Source organism: Brachycentrus maculatus, unplaced genomic scaffold (assembly GCF_059751285.1).
Source record: "Brachycentrus maculatus isolate JH-2025_06_01 unplaced genomic scaffold, ASM5975128v1 h1tg000966l, whole genome shotgun sequence".
NCBI classification, from domain to species: domain Eukaryota; kingdom Metazoa; phylum Arthropoda; class Insecta; order Trichoptera; family Brachycentridae; genus Brachycentrus; species Brachycentrus maculatus.
Window position 1 is genome coordinate 39,560 of NW_028281687.1, and position 20,293 is coordinate 59,852.

At 39.0% G+C, this 20,293-nt stretch overlaps 1 protein-coding gene across 2 annotated transcripts in view; it reads left to right on the top strand.

The window, feature by feature from the left end:
- The window catches only part of LOC148299753 (uncharacterized), a 28,859-nt gene that overhangs the window by 5,511 nt on the left and 3,055 nt on the right, over positions 1–20,293 (top strand). For both annotated transcript variants that reach the window (XM_088275721.1, XM_088275722.1), the window contains exons 2-10: positions 2,602–3,351; positions 5,774–5,969; positions 11,514–11,631; positions 13,311–13,499; positions 15,374–15,651; positions 16,670–16,809; positions 17,623–17,770; positions 18,568–18,707; positions 19,834–19,941. In XM_088275721.1, coding sequence (XP_088131847.1) covers positions 2,602–3,351; positions 5,774–5,969; positions 11,514–11,631; positions 13,311–13,499; positions 15,374–15,651; positions 16,670–16,809; positions 17,623–17,770; positions 18,568–18,707; positions 19,834–19,941 — 2,067 coding nt within the window. The remainder of the gene's footprint in view (positions 1–2,601; positions 3,352–5,773; positions 5,970–11,513; positions 11,632–13,310; positions 13,500–15,373; positions 15,652–16,669; positions 16,810–17,622; positions 17,771–18,567; positions 18,708–19,833; positions 19,942–20,293) is intronic.

Here is a 20,293-nt window from a genome sequence, read left to right on the forward strand (position 1 = left end):
TAAGTGTGTGTGTCTGTGTGTGTGAGTGTGTGTACCAGTACCAGTGCCAGCCAGTAGTACTACTACTACTACTACTACCATCACGCCGTTTCCCCGCAGGGGTAGGCAGAGAGGATGGAACGCCACACTCTTCTGTCCTGACATACACTCCTCGCCTCCTTCACATCCATACATCTAGTCATACATGCCCTCCGATTACGCAGACTTTTGACACCGCCAGATTTTAGGTTCTGATTGACCAGCCAGTAGTAGATATAAATAATTGGTCACTCCAGTATTATGAGGCACTATTAGAGATTGTCTGACTTTGCAGTAACATTTGACGTAATGCTAGCCTATTGTTTTGTTTTTCCAAGAATTTTTATATGCTTTTTGCCTTATAATGTACTTATTCCGCTGTCCAAATTCAAAACACAGTAAGGGACATTTTTTGTAGTACGCTTTTTTTGCATTTTTGGACTAAGTAGATTCTACTTAGTCCAAAAATGCAAAAAAACGTACTACAAAAAATATGTCCCTCACTGTGTTTTAAATTTGGACAGCCGTATTTTTTATATATTTATTTATTTAAACTTCATGTACAGTCCGCCTCCGTGGTGTAATGGTCAGAGTGTTTAGCTACCGTGCTGGAGGTCCCGGGTTCGATTCCCAGGCGGGTTGAAAATAAATATTAGTGATTTTACACTGTAATATTTATTAAATATCACCCTGGACTGGTTCCTGAAGCGCAAGAGTGATCGCCTTGCCTTCATGTAAGTAATGATCAAGATAACACTGCGTCAATTCGATGCAGTGCCCTATGCTCCATTGGGTTATAAGTAATAAGTAACAGAATATAAATTAATTAACGTCATGTAATCTTAAGACTGTCATGAGATCAGATTTAATATTTTATTTTATCTTATTTTTTTCAAGTATTAAAGTATTTTAGTCGATTTAACAAAATAACTAAAAATGTTTGTATTGTTATGAAGAAAAATATATCTTTGTTATATTGAATGTTACCAAGTGTAGTTTAAAATTTGCATTTCATCATTTTGAAATTAATGTTATGGAGTTTATTATTAATTTAATTCAGAATCATTCTTCAGTAATTCCTTCTCTGTCCAAGCGGCCAGACTATGGAATGAATTACCTCTCCGCGTAAACAAATGCACCTTCTCTAATAACTTTTAAGAAATGTCTGAGACATTACTATTTATCATTAGAGTCCTGTCCTGTCCTGTCCATCAAAAAAATTCTGCTTCTCATACTTCAAGGAGTACTTCCACCTATTTATTTGGCCAATCGATGCTTTTGTCCATCATTAGACCGGTCTGATGATGTCCGTCAATGAGATAAGGCGTAAATTGGTCTAATAATCAATTATTTGCACTTTTGATCCAGTGACACAGCGTGGATGTTTTAATTTTATTTGTCTGCTTGTATGAAATAATATGAAAGATAAATTGAAATAAAATATATGATCATATCGCTCACTCCTTTCAACAACGTCATATATCAAAAAACTTGATTTTTCAGGAGATCGTTTTTAAAGTTTAAAAATATAATACAATGTATTAAAAATAAATATGAAGCCACTTATTCAACTTTTTACTGTGCAGCATATGTTTTAAGGTTTTTTCTCCATTTGAAAAATATTAAGTTTATTAAAAAAAATAATTAAACGGTACCTTTACTTCAAAATGCAAAAACAACACTTTCTGCCCTGTAGTGGGTAAATATTAAGTTAAAAATATGCCCCTTTTACTGGGATAATATACATTTTCTGGGCATTCCGAAAACATGCTCAACTGAAAATTGACGATTTTTGATATATGACGTTGTTGAAAGGAGTGAGCAATATGTGAAGGCAGAGATCAGTAACCAATTTAAATTTATTTTTTGACATCTCAACATAGATGAAGAAGAATATGGAAGTCTGGGCATTTACAGGGCTTACGACCGTCATAGGCTAGTTTAAGTGATCACCTTACACACATGTAACATTCACCAATTCTACCCATGATTGACAATCACACTACTGAATTCTCAGAACCCCTATATATATTAATCAAACTCGTAACACAGTTCATGTTGGTTCACCACTAGTTCTTTGTGAAGGTCATAAGCCCTTTAAATGTAGTCTCCCATATTTTTCTTCATCATGTTATGTGAAGACATGTTCATGTTAAAATGTCAAAAAGTTTATAGCGGAGATAATCTAGATTTGCGAACAAGTATATGGACGCACTCCAAATGTTGTTAATTTAAATATCGTAGTCATGCAGGAGAATGTGACCAAATGCATTTTTTATAAAAACGTGATCATTGACTATTTGATATCTTTCTAGCTTAAAATTGCCCTGAAAAAAATCCCAAAGGATTTTTAACTTGGAAGTATAGTATGACTTGTTGAAAATGACTAACTGTATTGATGTTTATTTTCCTACCAAGCATAAGTGACTTAAATGGCCCTCTTGAGCATTTTACGTTTTGTTAGTTGGTCAGTTTCTCCTGTACGACTACGATATACAAAATAAAACGTAATCTATTCTCTCTGTACATTGTATTTTAGATATTCCGCTGTGGATTCTTATTTTGTTTATTTTTTTCTTTTAGGTCTCAAGCGCAAACACAGCGACGAGCCGGGTGACGACGGCGCCAAAAGCGGCGACTCTCCGACGTGCAAACTGGTCCGCAGACCGCCGGTGTGGCCCGTCTTCGACTCGGGAGGATTCGGCCATCGGATCTCTCTGTCTACGACCAAGTACACGAGCGCAAGGCTGTCGTCCGCGGCTCACCTGCGTCGGCTCTCCCGCCGCGTCGTCATGGACCTGTGCTGCGACCTGATCAGCGATCTGCGATCGTCGATAAAGCAGCGACAGCTAAACAACGTCTTCGTCGTCCACTCGTCGATATTTAAAACCCTCGGATCAGTCACCAAGCAACTGTGCCTGATTAATTCGTTTCTACAGACGGCCATGTTCAAATTCCGGTATCCCAAGGTCAGCCGGTCGAATGTTTTCGCCGCGCCGACTTCTAGGGGCGAGCGGCTGTTCTTCTCCGGGCGCGGGGGGTCCGTGAGCGCCGTCCGGTTCGCGCCCGTGCCCAAGATACGCCAGCTGCCGTGCTACGGCAACCTGGAGATGCCCACGCGCGTGAAGCAGGAGCGCGCGGCCGTCATCAACAGCAACTGCGTCCGCGGCGGGCGCAAGCGGCACGCCGAGACGCAGGTCAAGATGCAGGCCAAGGCGCAGGTCAAGGCGCAGGTCAAGGCGGAGGTCAAGGCGGAGGTCAAGGCGGAGGATGAGGACTACAACCCGAGCAAGCAGAGCGCGAGAACCAGCGTTGAACACCTTGTCAAAAGAGGTAATTTAAAACACTCTTCATTGTCCATTTTTCACTTTGTGTAATGCCACTTTTATAAACACTTATTCGCGAGTGCCGGTTTCGGAAAATCATTCCATTGTCAGGTAATTAAAATAAAATTATTACGATTTGACATTTGTATAATATTTTTTTTCTAATTGTGATAATTTAATTCAATTCAGGCATATATATTATCAATATAAATTACCAAGTAGGTATTATTACATATTTTTATTACTGTATTAGTACAACAATAAATAAAAATGGGTAACCAAATACACATTTCTTAAGGGAGGAGGTTTGATGGACAGTTAGGATTCTAATGATAAATAGTAATGTCTCAGATGTTTCTTAGAAGTTATTAGAGAAGGTGCATTTGTTTACGCGGAGAGGTAATTCATTCCATAGTCTGGCCGCTTGGACAGAGAAGGAATTACTGAAGAATGATTCTGAATTAAATTGATAATATATTCCATATTATTAATTCAATTCATTCATTCAAACCCTTATCCGCACCCCAATGGTGCATAGGGCACTGCATCATATAAACGCAATGTTGTCTTGATCGTTAACACATGAAGGAAAGGTGATCAGCCCTCCGCTTCGGGTACCAGTCCAGGGTAGTATTGAATAAATATTAGATTGAAAAACTCACTTATATTTATTCGACCCCCCCACGGGGAATCGAATCCGGGACCTCCAGTATGGTAGCCGAGTGTGCTGACCATTACACTACGGAGGCGGACTATATGTAGATAAAATCTGCCACTTATATATGAAGATAAAAATTAATAGAACCGTGTGTAGCTCAGTCCTTGGGTACTTGAATGGGATATCGGACAGATTTGCATCAGGTTCCCGGAGATTTTCTAAATTTCTCTTGTAATTATTGTCGGTTCCGTTATGTGCGCTGAGACGTGAAATACTGTTTTTTTTTTTTTTCATCACTAATAGTCGGATGTCTTTGTGAAACTAAACTGTAATTAAAAGGAAGTCTTCCAGCTTACAGTTATATTTTCTATATCCATTATTTTGCTTGTAGACCAGTACTGATTGAATAATTCGATAATAACAGTTACATATTATTATTATTAATTTTTTTTTTGACATCTCACCAAAGATGAAGAAGAATATGGAAGTCTGGCCATTTACGGGCCTGACGACCGTCATAGGCTCACTTTACACACGTGTAACATTCACCAATTCTACCCATTATTGACAACCACACTACTCAAATTCTTGGAAGTTCTATATATATGAATCAATTTAGAAACCTTGTTCTTGAATAGAACTTCACTAGAGACATCTATTAGTGAGATGTAAAGAAGCTTTTTATTAAGTAGAAACTCTTATATTATAACAGTTACATTTGTGTCCCGTAAAAAAAAACTAATGGGAGACAATATGCTTATGGAGGAGATCTGTTTCAAAGTGGTTGGACTATGACTTTCTATGGCAAGTTTGTTAACACATTGTTGTCTGGGCGGTTTTTTCATCAACCCCGAACCTGATTAGTATACTAATTAGGGTCGTATACTAATCACAAGTAACCACAAACTCAATTCCCATCTGTACAATGTAATTTGGCATCTCTCATACTCTACCAAATAGTAAGAAAGTAGAGCGCTTATAAGCGTCTCCCGCTCTCTACCAACAGTACGTAAAAGACGCATTTAAGCGTTTCCCGCCAACAATGTGTTAAAACAGTTCACGAAAAAATCTAAAGGGGGCCCCAAAACATAGTATTTTTATAGATTCTTCTTCTGCTTGTGGCTTGTTGGCCTGTTTTTAAGATGGATTAGCCTCCTGCGATGTTGATTCCCGGCCGTCAATTCATCTTTTTAGTGGTCTGCCTGGAGTCATCTACCTTGGGGTTGGCCGTGCAGTGCAGCGTGGGGGAGACTGGATTGTTCCATTCTCCTCGCATGCGCATACCATTGTCTCTTATGTTGTCTTCCCCACCAAACGACGTCTTAGATCTCGATCATTTCTCTTATCCTGGTGTTCCTTATTCTATTCCGTAGACTCTTGCCAGATATCGTAGTCGTACAGGAGAAAGTGACCAACTACCAAAACGTAAAATGTTCAGGAGGACCATTTTTGCTTGGTCATTGGCATTTTTGCAAGTCACTTTTGCTTGGCAACAAAATAAACATCAATGCAGTTAGTCATTTTTAACAAATCAATACCTTATACTTTCAAGTTTAAAATCCTTAGGAATTTTTTTCAGGGCAATATTAAGCTAGTAAGATATCAAATAGTCAATGATGCACTTGGTCACTTTCTCCTGCATGACTACGATATGCTCCTTAGAGTCTTCATTTCTGACACTCTTAGTTTTGTTACTGCGGGTCCGCTCTGCATTCGATCCCGCAATATATTTAGTATAAATTAGTAATACTATGCGCCTGTCTCGTTGCAGAGTCGGCGTCGTCCGCTTCGCAGTCTCACGAGGCTGGTCTGGCGGGCGGGTGTCGGCGCTGCCGGCGGCGCGCGCGCGTGCGGCGCTGCTCCATCGGCGTGCAGTGCCGGCGCCAGCACGACGCGCCCGACGGCTGGGCCCCGCTGGCCGCCTGCTCCCCGCACCACCTCGCCCCGCACAACCTCAAGTACCACAGGTGACCGGACACATCCATCACTACACCCGCACCCTAGCCCATCGCACTCGCTACACTGGATATATCGCCCACTCCTTTCAAGAACGTCACAAATTAAAAATCGTCAATTTTCAGTTGTGCGTGTTTCGGAATGCCCAGAAAATGTACTATATCCCAGCAAAAGCGGCATATTTTTAACTTAATATTTACCCGCTACAGGACAGAAAGTGTTGTTTTCGCATTTTGAAGAAAAGGTATTGTTTAGTTATTTTTTTAAGTATACTAAATATTTTTCAAATGGAGAAAAAACCTTCAGGTTTTACCTAAAAAGATCTGTTACACAGTAAAAAGTTCAATAAGTGGCTTGATGTTTATTTTTCATACATTGTATTATATTTTTAAACTTTAAAAACGATCTCTTGAAAAATCAAGTACTTTGAATTATGACGTTCTTGAAAGGAGTGAGCGATATCATCACACTAACCACACTCATACGCTAGAGCAGTGGTTCTTAGTCGGTGCTCCGTGAGCTTGTCGCAGGTGCTCCGCAAAATTTGTATTATTGGATGTATTTTGGATTTTTGTTCAAGACAAATACCCAGCTCTCTCCCCGAGGGCATTGAAAATTTTATTACAGTTTTCAACCTCATATTTGCGTGAGATAGATTTCTCCATATTAACCAATATCGAAATGAAGAAACGCAAAAGGCTTAGCAAATTGAATGAAGATATGAGACTAACTATATAAAATATTAGACCTAATATCGCTGAAATTTGGAAACATTTTGAGTGTGTCCAAATACTTGTTCACAAAATCTGGATTATCTCCAATTACAGGAGTTATTTTCATAAATTATCTGGTCAAATTATAAGCTTAATAATAAAAATGGTATTATCTGGCGTTTCTCATGTGTGTGATTATAATCCAGGATTCGGACCTCACATACTAATATAAGAGTTTCTGCTTAATAAAATGCTTCTTTACATCTCACCAAAAGATGTCTCTAGTGAAGTTCTTGTGATTCAAGAACAAGGTTTCTAAATTGGTTCATATATATATAGAACTTCCAAGAATTTGAGTAGTGTGGTTGTCAATAATGGGTAGAATTGGTGAATGTTACACGTGTGTAAATTGATCACTTAAACCAGCCTTTGACGGCCGTCAGCCCCGTAAATGCCCAGACTTCCATATTCTTCTTCATCTTTGATGAGATGTTAAAAATAATATGAAATTTGGAAAGGTGACAATTTCAGGTGTCACATTAAATAATTTTCGCCGCAAAAAGTTTCATTTAAATATTTATGTTTTTATATATATTTTTTAAAAATCATGTAATTTTTAACTTGTCTGTAATAAAATAATCAGTTTTATTTCTAGTAAAAGTTATCTTGTGTTTTTTCAATCTTTAGTTTTGGTGCACTACAAATTTTGCATATGATCAAAAGTGCTCCTTCACTTCAGAAAGGTTCAGAACCACTGCACTAGACACTGCATTTGTTTTTAATTAATGTTTTACTTAGTAAATACCACTATTTTGAGAAACAGTGGTATTTACTAGGTAAAACATTAATTAAAAATGGATTATTTTACCACAAAGTGACTGCCGAATTAATTACTGCGTTTGTTACTACAGCCATATTCCGCCCATTTTGCTAATCACATTGCACTCATCTCATTACCACCCTACTCTCGCTACCTTAAACTCCCCGCACACTCTAAACTGAACATAACTGCTTTACCGAATCAGATAAATAATATCGCTCACTCCTTTCAAGAACGTCATAAATCAAAAAACTTGATTTTTCAGGAGAATGTTTTTAAATTTAAAAAATATAATACAATGTATTAAAAATAAATATCAAGCCACTTATTGAACTTTTTACTTTGCAACAGATCTTTTTAGGTAAAACCTGGAGGTTTTTTCTCCATTTGAAAAATATTTACTATATTTAAAAAAAATGATTAAACAATACCTTTTATTGAAAATGCAAACACTTTCTGCCCTATAGCGGGTAAATATTGAGTTAAAAATATGCCGCTATTGCTGGGATATAGTACATTTTCTGGGCATTCCGAAAACATGCACAACTGAGAATTGATGATTTTCGATTAATGACGTTCTTGAAAGGAGTGAGCGATATGATCTATTCTGTATTACATTAAAAATTGAACAGTGCCCTGATGATTTAAAAAAAAAAATAATAATACAAAGTTGGAGTAAATAAAGTCCTATTTATTAATTTGTTCTCGCGAAAAAATAATAATAATTGGCATAACAGTCTGGTTTGGTCTGTTGGTCGAGATGGCTGAGGGGGGCCGCGTCGGTGCAGCGCCCGGCCAGCTGTGGGCAATAAATCAATGTATAAATATACACATCACCGCTGTTGTTTGGGCTAAGAAAAACACCCGTTTACGTCAATTACGCCGTGTTGCGTGATCAAACAAGTACGCCTATAAATAATAATATTGCAGTAGCGTGAATGCAAACAGATTTCTCTCGGAGCCGGAGAGAGAATACGCCAATTAACCGTTTCATGCTGCCGTTTATTTTTATGAACATGTAAATTTCATTTGGCAAATTTTTTTAGTAGTGCAGAGATGATCGCGCTCCTGTGCTATATAAAAAAATACAAATTTAGTCAAACGAGGATTTTTTAGCAATCAAATACATTGAAACCTCTTATAACAAACGTAATTTGTTCCAGAATCTTACTCATTAAGCGAAACATGATTGGTTTTGACTGGCGCGGAAGTTCCGGCTCACAAGTGAATGTCGTGAAAGGGGGACTTGCCCTTTCTCTGTAACTCGCTATGCAAAATTTCGGTTGTAAAGAGAGCAACTTTTTCACATTATTTTTTGCTCATTCTGAGAGGTTCCACTGTACGTAAAAAATCAAATATAGTCAGTCTACTATTAATTACATAATTTGATTCGGCAGTCACCTTTTGGTGAAATCTATTCATTTTTAATTTAAGTTTTACACAGTAAATACCACTAAATAGTGGTTTTTACCATGTAAAACTTTAATTAAAAATACATAAAAGTAATTATTATTATAATAGACTTTTCTTCTTCTTCTTAGTAACTTTAAACATAAAGAGTAAATCCATTTACGGGTAGGCATAGGCTATGCAACTTAAAGAGTAGGGTTATGATAAGCGATGTTGCTGATGCCGTAGCTAGATTTCAGAGTCACTTGGACGTTAGGTAATTTAAAAAAAAAATGTAATTATTGTTAGTGTATGAATGAGCCTGTCCGTTTGTTATTATAGCGTTAGTGTTGATGTGTGCTCTGTGTACTGTGTGTACTGTGTCCGGGCAATATTTATGTTGACGCCGGCTTGTTGATCTCCCTTAATACATAATATGATATTGATTGCTCCGCAAAACAGTTGGGTCAATATTGGCGTCGTACATCACGAGCCATCGGCGCACTCACTTGTCTCTGGGGCAATCAATCCGCTCGCCTCTAGTCGCCGGACACGCATTACCGCCAACCCCAGATCCAGCCATCTTCGGCTTAATCAATATTCTATTTTGTATTTTTTTCCTTTATTAATGGTCATAGCCGATTTGTACATAATAACATAATGTATACTTTATTTTTTTATCCGCCTCCGTAGTGTAATGGTCAGCATGCTCGCCTACCGTTCTGGAGGTCCCGGGTTCGATTCCCAGGGGGGTTTAATAAATATAAGTGATTTTTTTCACTCTAATATTTATTCAATATTACAATGGACTGGTACCTGAAGTGGAGGGTTGATCACCTTTCCTTCATGTGTAATCGATCGAGATAACACTGCGTTTATATGGAGCAGTGCCCTATGCACCATTGGGGTGCGGTAAGGGATTTATTTTATTATTACTATATTTTATGATAAATAATAATAATGTTTTCTCTTAAGTATATTATTGGTTTGAAAAATACTTATCCAAACTTCTTCTAACCCTTATCCGCACTCAATGGTGCATAGGGCACTGCATCATATCGACGCAGTGTTATCTTGATTGTTACTCACATGAAGACAAGGTGATCACTCCTGCGCTTCAAGGACCAGTCCAGGGTAATATTAAATAAATATTAGAGTGTAAAATCACTAATACATATTTATTTTCACTCCCCCCTGGGAATTCAACCCGAGACCTCCAGCACGGTAGCTAAACATGCTAATTATTACACCACAGAGACAGGCAAATTATCTTAACAAGGATGAACATATAAAACAAGGAATTATGCATTAGCCTGAAATATTGTAATTATTATTATTAGTGGCTGGGTTTCGTCATTACCATCACTATCAGGCTGATGAAAATAAAAATGGCAAATAATATAGAGTTGCCATTTCTTACAATCTTTGGTTGAATATTTCTCTTGACATATTTCGATATAAAGTAACATCTTACAAACTATCTCGTAAGTACAGTAAAGCCTTGGTATAACATACCATGTAATTGGGGAGAGGGGATGTACATTAAAGCCGAAAGTCTGTTATATAAAAATAAGTTTAAAATAAATCACAAAACTTTTTTTGTAAATGTGAATAAACGATACAAAATTCTAATTATTGTCTTGTGAAGTGATGTTGCTGTTTGATATCGACGCGTTTGCTTTCGGTAATCCTGCTTTGAAAAAGGAATCAAGTTTTGTTGGCACTTTTGATGTTTTGAAACATAATGACTGCTGAAAATTGTTTACATGTGGCGACACTTGAATTTAAGCATGTATAATATTAACAGGACGTTTTTAATTATTTTACATTTGACCGGATTTCTGTCTGTTATATCCAAAGTTCGTTAAATAGAGGTCCGTTATATCGAGGTTTTACTGTATTTAAAAATATAGTCTACATATCGCTCACTCCTTTCAAGAACGTCATAAATAAAAAAACTTGATTTTTCGGGAGAACGTTTTTAAAGTTTAAAAATATAATACAATGTATTAAAAATAAACATCAAGCCACTTATTGAACTTTTTACTGTGCAACAGATCTTTTTAGGTAAAACCTGAAGGTTTTTTCTCCATTTGAAAAATATTTAGTATACTCAAAAAAATAACTAAACAATACCTTTTCTTCAAAATGCGAAAACAACACTTTCTGTCCTGTAGCGGGTAAATATTAAGTTAAAAATATACTGCTTTTTCTGGGATATAGTACATTTTCTGGGCATTCCGAAACATGCACAACTAAAAATTGACGATTTTTAATTTATGACGTTCTTGAAAGGAGTGGGCGATATATTAAAGACAATTACTCTCAAGTGATAGTCGACCTCAGGGGGACCTGATATGACACGTACAGAAGAAGAGATCTCTTATCGACAAAATGTTCACACTTTTGCCACCGCCCAATGTCTACTGTTTCATATAATGCTCGAGTTGTGTGCGGAATGTGAAGAAACCCTTTGTCACATACTGCGATCTTATTCTTGTCCTGTCTGTCGACTTTTTAGCTTTAAACGAGAAGATGACAGGGAGAGAAATAAAAGCCATATTCAGAGCGCAGACTGTTGTCTCATTGTACAATTTGTTGGTTTTGTGTCTCACGTTTGCGTGTTGTTCCAGACTGATCTACTGCGAGACGCATCCCAACGGGGGCGCCTCGGTGCTGTACCTGCAGCAGCGCGACGTGGACATGCTCACCCTGCACCAGCAGGCCGCCCTGGCCGACGAGTTCCTCAAGGTCGGTACTCCGCGTACTATGAGCGGTGAGCTGGAGAAACTTCCGGAGGCAGCAAATCTAGATTGTTAACTGTTAAGATAGCTGAGAATCCACATATTCACTATGGTATACTTCTTCTTCTTACCCTTATCCGCCCCCCAGTGGTGCATAGGGCACTGCAATTGTTGCAGTGTCATCTTGATCGTTGCTTACGTGAAGGCAAGGTGATACTCCTGCGCTTTGGGGACCAGTCCAGGGTTATATTAAATAAATATTAGAGTGTAAATCGCTTATATTTATTTTTACCCCTTCAATTCAATTCTTAATTATGGTAAAATATTCTGTTCCGCATTGCGACTACATGCTCGCGCCTTTAGTTAGGCAATTTGAGAAATATGAAGTTTTATCGAGTAAAAAAAAAAGTAAGGTATCTAAAATACATATATCATTTCGCTAATCCAAACATAATGATTTAAATATAAAAATAAAACACTTGTATTAAACCACTTTTTAGTTTATAAATGTCAGCACGACTAGTTTCGAGACCTACAGATGTTCTCATTAACGGCTGAAAATTTAAATTCAGCTTCGAGAACTACAGATAAAAACTTGCTTTTTTTTCATCTGTAGTTCTCGAAACTAGGCACGTTTCCATTAATAAACTGAAAAGTAGTGTTATACAAGCGTTATATTTGTATATATCTATAAGTCCATGATGTTATTCCACAAAGTTGATGCCAATTCAATAAATAAATCCAAACATACGTTTTATGCTGGATTAATTGATATTGCAGTCGCTTTGTGGCAATATTTATCCATTATTTTTATTTCTTAAAGTCAGGTTAGTAAGTTCTTATTATTATTAACCATATCCGCTCCCTAGATGGAGCATATGGAGTCCACAAACTGTCTCCAGGCTTTTCTGTCGGCTGCCAGCTCCCTTGCATCCTCCCAAGTCAGATCCGCGTCCCGAAGTTTGAAGTTCTAAGTTCCGCTTTGTCAATAATATTCACGAATTGAACAAATTTTTTGTGAGAAATTAATTTATAGTTTTCACCCTTACAATGTCCACTAAATTTGAGATAGTCCATTCAGCAATTTTAGCATACACATAAGAACAAAATCTCAGCTCTAAAATGGTTAATGACGTTTAAGCGAAAGCTTAAATAAATAAAATCAGAAGAGGCCTACACGCAGCGGTGGAGAGACGACTGATAAAGAAGAAACAAGGGCTTCCAGAAAAATTCGATTGCCTTGAAAAACTGTCTATTTCATTTTAACCATATCTCAGTATGCTGAGGAGGGTGTAAGGGCGCTTGTGCACTTTACTGCATTTTACTGTCAGGCAGTCAAGCTTTTTCTAATAAAGCGACTACAACAGTTTAGCGTGATCGAGTTCACGCACACCGTGATCGAGTTCACGCGCACCGTGATCGTGCACCTATCAAGCGCACCGATCCGGAGAAAGAAGGATAATTGCACAAGTCAATCATCCATTTTTTCCTGCCGGACAGTAAAATTCCGTGTAGTGCACAAGCGCTTCAAGGAAGTGAGCCAACTGGCTCTTTCTCTCTAACTTTGTTAGAGAGAATGGAAAGGAAGTGATCCTTGGTTTGTTGGGAGGGCTGCAGGCAAGGGATCCAGTTTGCTACAGAGTCTGGGAGCTAGTATAATGAGGTTCGGCACTGTGTTTCCCCCAGCTGGTGTTCAGCGAGGACTCGGGCGGGTGGGCGCAGTACAGCGCGGGGGTGGTGCGGGGCGCAGCGGGCTACCTGCCCTGCTTGCTGAACTACATGGCCAGCACGCACCCCGGCCTCACCGTCAAGGCGGGGGCGCTCGCCCGCAACTCGGACATCTACACCACCACCATGCTCACCTACCAGCACCAGGTACCGTCGCATCTTCTACTTCTTCTTCCTGCTCCGTGTCAGGTCCCGATCCAATCTCTCGAGATGCTTGCCTCGCCAACGCACTTCCGCGTGCAACGGTGATATGCATTTTGTACACCATATGAAAATGTGGTGTACAAAACAGGAAAAATATGAATATTCCCATATGTTGCTTTTATTGACCATAGTTGAAGTTGAAATGTAACAATTTTGCAATGTTAGCTCTAGTAAGTATCTGAAAACGGGAAAAAATACATCGCAAATAGCCGCAATAGCTAGCGTAGCAACACGACCGCTGCGTAAGACTATCTGTGTAATACTGGCGCAGTAAACACGCTACGACATGCGTGTATACACAAAGCACACTCTGAGAAATGTTTGTGTATTGGTCATTTTATACCCGATTTTTTCATAAATTATTTATTTCCATCGCTGCAAATGAATAATTTTATATTATAATACTTTCACGTGATACATAATTATACAATGGAGGAACACAAAAATCCTGAGCCTGTATCTATTATATTGTATGTTGATATTCTCATTTGAAAAGTCAAGTTGTAGTAAAAACATATCACCTGGAGCGGTGAGGACAGAATAAAAAATATTTTACCTAACACATTTTTATTTCTAGAAATTACTTACAAATAAGTGTAAGTGTAAACAAAATTTTACTGAAAATTGTGCACACAGATTGATACAATATCTATCCCTCAACAAAATTTAAAATACACATTGTGTGCCTGGTGGTTAGCAATAAAGACCACATGTTAAAACTGTCACTTAGAATTGTATAGCTACATAAGAACCGTAGTCCATTTGATCTTCACATTCGTTTGATAATGCCCTAACAAGGCGAAACAATTGTCACAGTATAATTTTTGATGTGTTTTTGTTAATAAAATACAACTTAGTAGACTCAAAAAATCTGTGTTTGATTTAAAATTAATACATAAAATAAAGACCATGTTTTATTAACTTTTTTAGTATATTTTTTAATTTAGTTTAGTATAAATAAAAGCATTTACTCTATTAGTTTTAGTTTAGTTTTTTTTTAATTTAGTTAAGTTTAATTAAAAGCATTATTTCTTGAAAATATGAGGTAATATATATATAACACTACTTATTTTTAGTATTTTTATGACTGACTCATCTGTCATTTTGCTTATTTTGTTCAATAACCTCACAAAATTGATAAACCAAGATACAGATAACCTATAAATATCCTGACATGTGCACATCGCCACAATAAATAGTCTGAAATAAGCTCCGAGACAATGATACCGACATGAAATCTTTACAAGCACCATTTCAGTTACATAGGCAACACATATTGCACTATGGTTTTAACTAGGAACCTGTAGGCACTTAGAAAATTTATAATTTGTGGTTGGCAGCAGTAACCAGTTGTCCTGAAAGGGTTAAGAGCTTAAATATATTACTTAGACAGGCTACTTTTACTTTTTTAGGCGTGCAGTGGTTTGACTTTGTGAGGAATTAAGAGATAAGGCGTAGGACGCAGCAAATCTTGGTCACAACTGTCATCAAGAAAAGGCGATTCAGTTGGCTTGGCCATGTACTCCGCATGCCTCCCGAGAGCCTTAATCAAGCTCGCCTCTTTTACAAGGCATCAGGTCCCAGACCACTGCTGACAATTTGTCAGCAGTTCTCGTCGGAACTTCGGGACGCGGATCTGACTTGGGAGGATGCAAGGGAGCTGGCAGCTGGACTCCATATGCTCCACCTAGGGAGCGGATATGGTTTAATATAAAATATATATATCACTTAGGGTTGGGGTTGATGATACATAGACTTGGTATGACATGCGACGGGGAGAGTAAGAAGGCTTGTCTGATGGGAGTGTGGTGTGTCAGGTGGAGCAGAGCTACTCGATGGGCACGTTCCGCTGCGGGCCGCTGCACCAGATCTCGCTGGTGGGCACGGTGCACGAGGAGGTGGGCGGCTACTTCCCGGCGCTGCTGCAGCTGCTGGAGGCGAGCCCCTTCCTGCGGCCCACCATGCCGTGGGGCGCGCTGTCCGCCGTGGCCATGCGGCCCGAGGACAGCAACGACGGGCCCATCCTGTGGATCCGGCCCGGCGAGCAGCTCGTGCCCACCGCCGAGCTGGGACGCAGCCCCGCCAAGAAGAGACGGTCAGTACACACTTCTCAGTCTCATCCAACTCATCCCCCCCACTGCCGCCGGGTGACGTATGCCCTGTCTCTGCCTCTATTCTCATGTTTACTTCAGATTTCCCATTGAAACATATCGTAGTCGTACAGGAGAAAGTGACCAACTACCAAAACGTAAAATGTTCAGGCGGGCCATTTAAGTCACTTTTGCTTGGCAAGAAAATAAGCATCAATGCAGTTAGTCATTTTTAACAAGTCAACATATTATACCTCCAAGTTTAAAATCGCTTTGGGATGTTTTCATGGCAATATTAAGCTAGTAAGATATCAAATAGTCAATGATCACGTTTTTGTAAAAAATGCACTTGGTCACTTTCTCCTGTATGACTACGATATTATTGTATCAAAACATTATTGTGGGAATCAAAATTTGAACCAATTTCAAATGGTTATAAAATAATTATATTAATATTTATAATAAATAATGATTATAAATATTATTAATTATTAATATTATATTACGGACCCCCAGGCAGACCTCTGAAAAGATGGAAAGACAGCTGGGAGTCGACATCCCAAGAGCGACATGCGGAGGCGCAAACAGATCCCTAGGATCTACAAAAAGAAGAAGAAGAAGATTATAAATAGTGAAAGTTCTTCAATTCAATATTGAAATGACTAAAATTCTAAAAATGTTAACTCATATTTAAAATAAATTTTTAAATAATATTCACTTTATATACAAATTTAATTTTGTGCAGCGATTTTTACAAAGTTATGCATGTTTTAATGTATTTTACCTCTACTCATAAACTCATTTTGGAATTGTGGCAAAATAAGATTTTTTTGTTTTTTAAATGTCAAATCATCGAATGTTTTGCATGAAACATTGTTACAGGGAGCAGAATTTCAAAATGTCCTTCAAATTACTCGTACAGTACGGTATTCTAACTAATACCGGTTATAATGAATGAATTTCGAATGCATAGTGGATTCAAGTCATTCTGGTATTGAACCGCCGCTTTGTTCCCTGTTACAGCGCCGGCATCAATGAGCTCCGCAACCTGCAGTACCTGCCGCGCTGGAGCGAGGCGCGCGAGACGCTGTTTGAGGACCGCACGCGCGCGCACGCCGACCACGTGGGACACGGCCTGGACCGGATCACCACGGCCGCAGTGGGTTAGTAGTCATCCGCACCCTCTAGCTCCTTCAAGTGCCGCAATTTGTTCCTTAAGATAATAATTACTACTACTACTACTACTACTACCATCACGCCCTTTTGCCGCAGGGGTAGGCAGAAATGATGGAACGCCACACTCTTCTGTCCTGACATACACTCTTCGCCTCCTTCACATCCATACATCTAGTCATATATGCCCTCCGATTACGCAGACTTATGACACCGCCAGATTTTAGGTTCTGATTGATCTGATCGTGCCAAGTCTTTTCGGTCGTCCTCGTTCTGTTTCCACGCTTACATTCGCCACATATATTTTCTTAGTCATTCTCTCGTTATCCATTCGCTCCACATTCGGTATGGACATGTGGAGATAATAATAATTTTGGATAATTTATACTGAGCTATTTTTTTTAGTAATATCACCTGCCTCAAGGGCGTCGGTTTTTAACTGTCTTGTGCTGAGATTTTTTATCTTATATGTATGCTAAAATTGACGAAGACTTTTTTGCCAAAATGGCCCTTTTTATTAGGTGTTTGTTCAAAATTGACAATATTTTTCTCAAACATTGACCGATTTTAGTATTTCTTTTTGGTATCGAGATAGACATCAAACTACTCAATTTAAACAGTATCTTGTAATAAACACAATGATACATCGCTTCAAGAATGATGTAAGTAATGATCACGGTAACACTGGGTCATTTCGATGCAGTGCCCTATGCACCATTGGGTGCAGATAAGGGTTATAAGTAAGTAAGTAAGCTATGGTTTATAATGGCCAGAGATCTGAGTGTGTGTGTGTGTGTGTCCAGGGGTCCTGAAGGCGGTGGGCGGTGCGAGTTCAGGAGCGGGCCGCATCACCAAGGACGTGGTGGCCTTCCACGCCGCCGACTTCCCGCGCCTCGTGCAGCTGCTGCAGCTGGACCTGCACGAGCCGCCCATCACGCAGTGCATCAACTGGTAACCCACCCCCCTACTGCATATTAACCATCCACCCTCTCCAACTCCCAGCGAGCGGATCTCTCTTCCACAGCCTTCTTCTTGTGTCCAGTAATGATCAAAGGCCTCCCTCTTGGACTTGCACAGTTCTCTGTTGGACGCCACTTTCTTCCAGTGCAGGCCCGCCACTTTACTAATGTCATATGACCATCTTGTCTGGCGCCTACCCACGCTTCTAGGCCTCCAGTCAAGCACCTGCTTCGTCCATCTATCCTCAGACATGCGTGCCACATGACCGGCCCAGTTCCACGTTTGTTCCGCGATTCCTTGAGTCACATCTGTTGCCTTGGTCTTTTTCCTTATCCAAGCATTATTATTATTTTCCATTATTTTATTTTAATTCTTTCTTAACATACGTGGAACATATTTATTTGTCAAACAGAGAAATAATATAACTGCAAAGATTAAAACTGCATATTTTTACTACTTCGGGTATCATATTGGTGACCAGGAAAAATTATTCACAGTAAAAGTGATTGGCGTTCATATATTTATCTAAAATAAGCTTAAAAGCAGTGTTTCGTTCTACATAATGGTATTAAAGTTTCAATGTATGGGGTCCATACAAACAATAATATGGCTGTAACATGAAAACTTGACGAAATACAAGCTTGTCACCGTATAGACAACTCAAAAATCAGTCATCAAAATTCCAGTTACAAAATCATTGTCGACCAGTGTTGTCATATCCTGGTTCTTACTCTAATGTTGTTTAAAATTTGGAGACCAAAAATAATGAGTCTTGTTGCCCACGACAGGTTGGAGGAGGCCAAGCTGAACCAGCTGCGCAGGGAGGGGGTGCGCTACACTCGCCTGTCTCTCCGGGACAACGACATCTACTTCCTGCCGCGCAACATCATCCACCAGTTCCGCACCGTGTCCGCCGTCACCAGCGTCGGTGAGTCCCCACATGACCTCACCTTACCGCTAATCCAACTAAACCGATTGCAATCTGCTTTCTTCTATACCCTTTTGATGCTAAATATTCTATGTGTGGTGTAATGTTTGAATACCTAGCTCTCTTAGACTCATCAGAAAATTGCTTATATATAAAAAAATGTACTTACTTGATCACAGTTTATTAAATTAAAGTTATAAAATGAAATACAAGGTAGGACTCTAAAACTATTTTTTTAATAATAAAAATCACTGATTCTATTTCTTCTTCTTAACCTCCTGCGATGTGGATTCCCAGCTGTCAATCCATCTCTTTGGTGGTCTGCCCGGGAGTCGTCTACCTTGCAGTGCGATGTGGGGGAGTCTGAATGGTTCCATTCTCCTCACATGCGCATACCATTGTCTCCTTCATTGCCTTCCCCACCTAACGACATCTTTCATCTCGCATATTACCCTTATCCTGGTGTTCCTTATTCTGCCTCTTAGACTCTTGCGAGATATGCTTCTTAGAGTCACTGATTCTAAGTGACTATAATTTCTTCATTAATTGATTCGGCAGTCACTTTTTGGTAAAATCTATCCATTTTTAAATAATGTTTTACCTAGTAAATACCACTATTTCTTAAAAGTTTCTGTGACACGTGTTTCGATGCATTCCGCATCATTTTCAAACACCGTATCGGTAATACGGTGTTTGACAATGATGCGGAATGCATCGAAACACGTGTCACAGTAGATTTTAAGAAATAGTGGTATTTACTAAGTAAAACATTAATTTAAAAAAGACAATAAATTCACTACACAAAGGTCGTGTTCGCTGGCAGCAAGTGTCTTGAGCGATGATCGTGCAGGAATAGAAAGATTACAGGTGCAGATGGGTTTTTATGGACTCTTGCTCAGTACGCAGGGCTAACAACCTGGCAGGTTTAGCAGGGCTAACAACCTGGCAGGTTTACCAGTGCAGGCAACCTGGTGGGGTTGCTTATGTTTAGGTACCTACTCATGACTGAGTAACGAATCACCGCACCTTGATTTAATAATTAACATTTGATAGTAAATTATGTTCTTGCAATATTAGATTCATACGAAGACTGTTATAAGCTTAATTTGATGTGTTTTTTGCGCAGCGTGGCACCTTCGGCTCAAGCAGTACTATCCGGAGTCGGAGAGCTCCCCCAGCGAGGGGACCCCCGAAGACCTGCCCACCCCCCTCCCGGCCGCGCCTCCAGCCACACGTAAGTAACAATTCTTCTCTCGACCGATAAGAAAACAATTGAAATGATTACCTACTGTTATGGTCTCACTAACTTTCCTATCAATCCATGGTACTCCACTCTGATGCAGATATCATCATTGAAAAAATCTTTTAAAATTGACTGCGTTGAGAAATAACTTCACTTTTACAACATTTTGAGTGTGTCTAAATACTTGTTCACAAAATCTGGATTATCTCCAATTACAGGAGTTATTTTCACATTATTTTTTGATATCTCATCAAAGATGAAGAAGAATATGGAATAAGAATATTGGTGAATGTTACACGTGTGTAAAGTGATCACTTAAACCAGCCTATGACGGTCGTCAGCC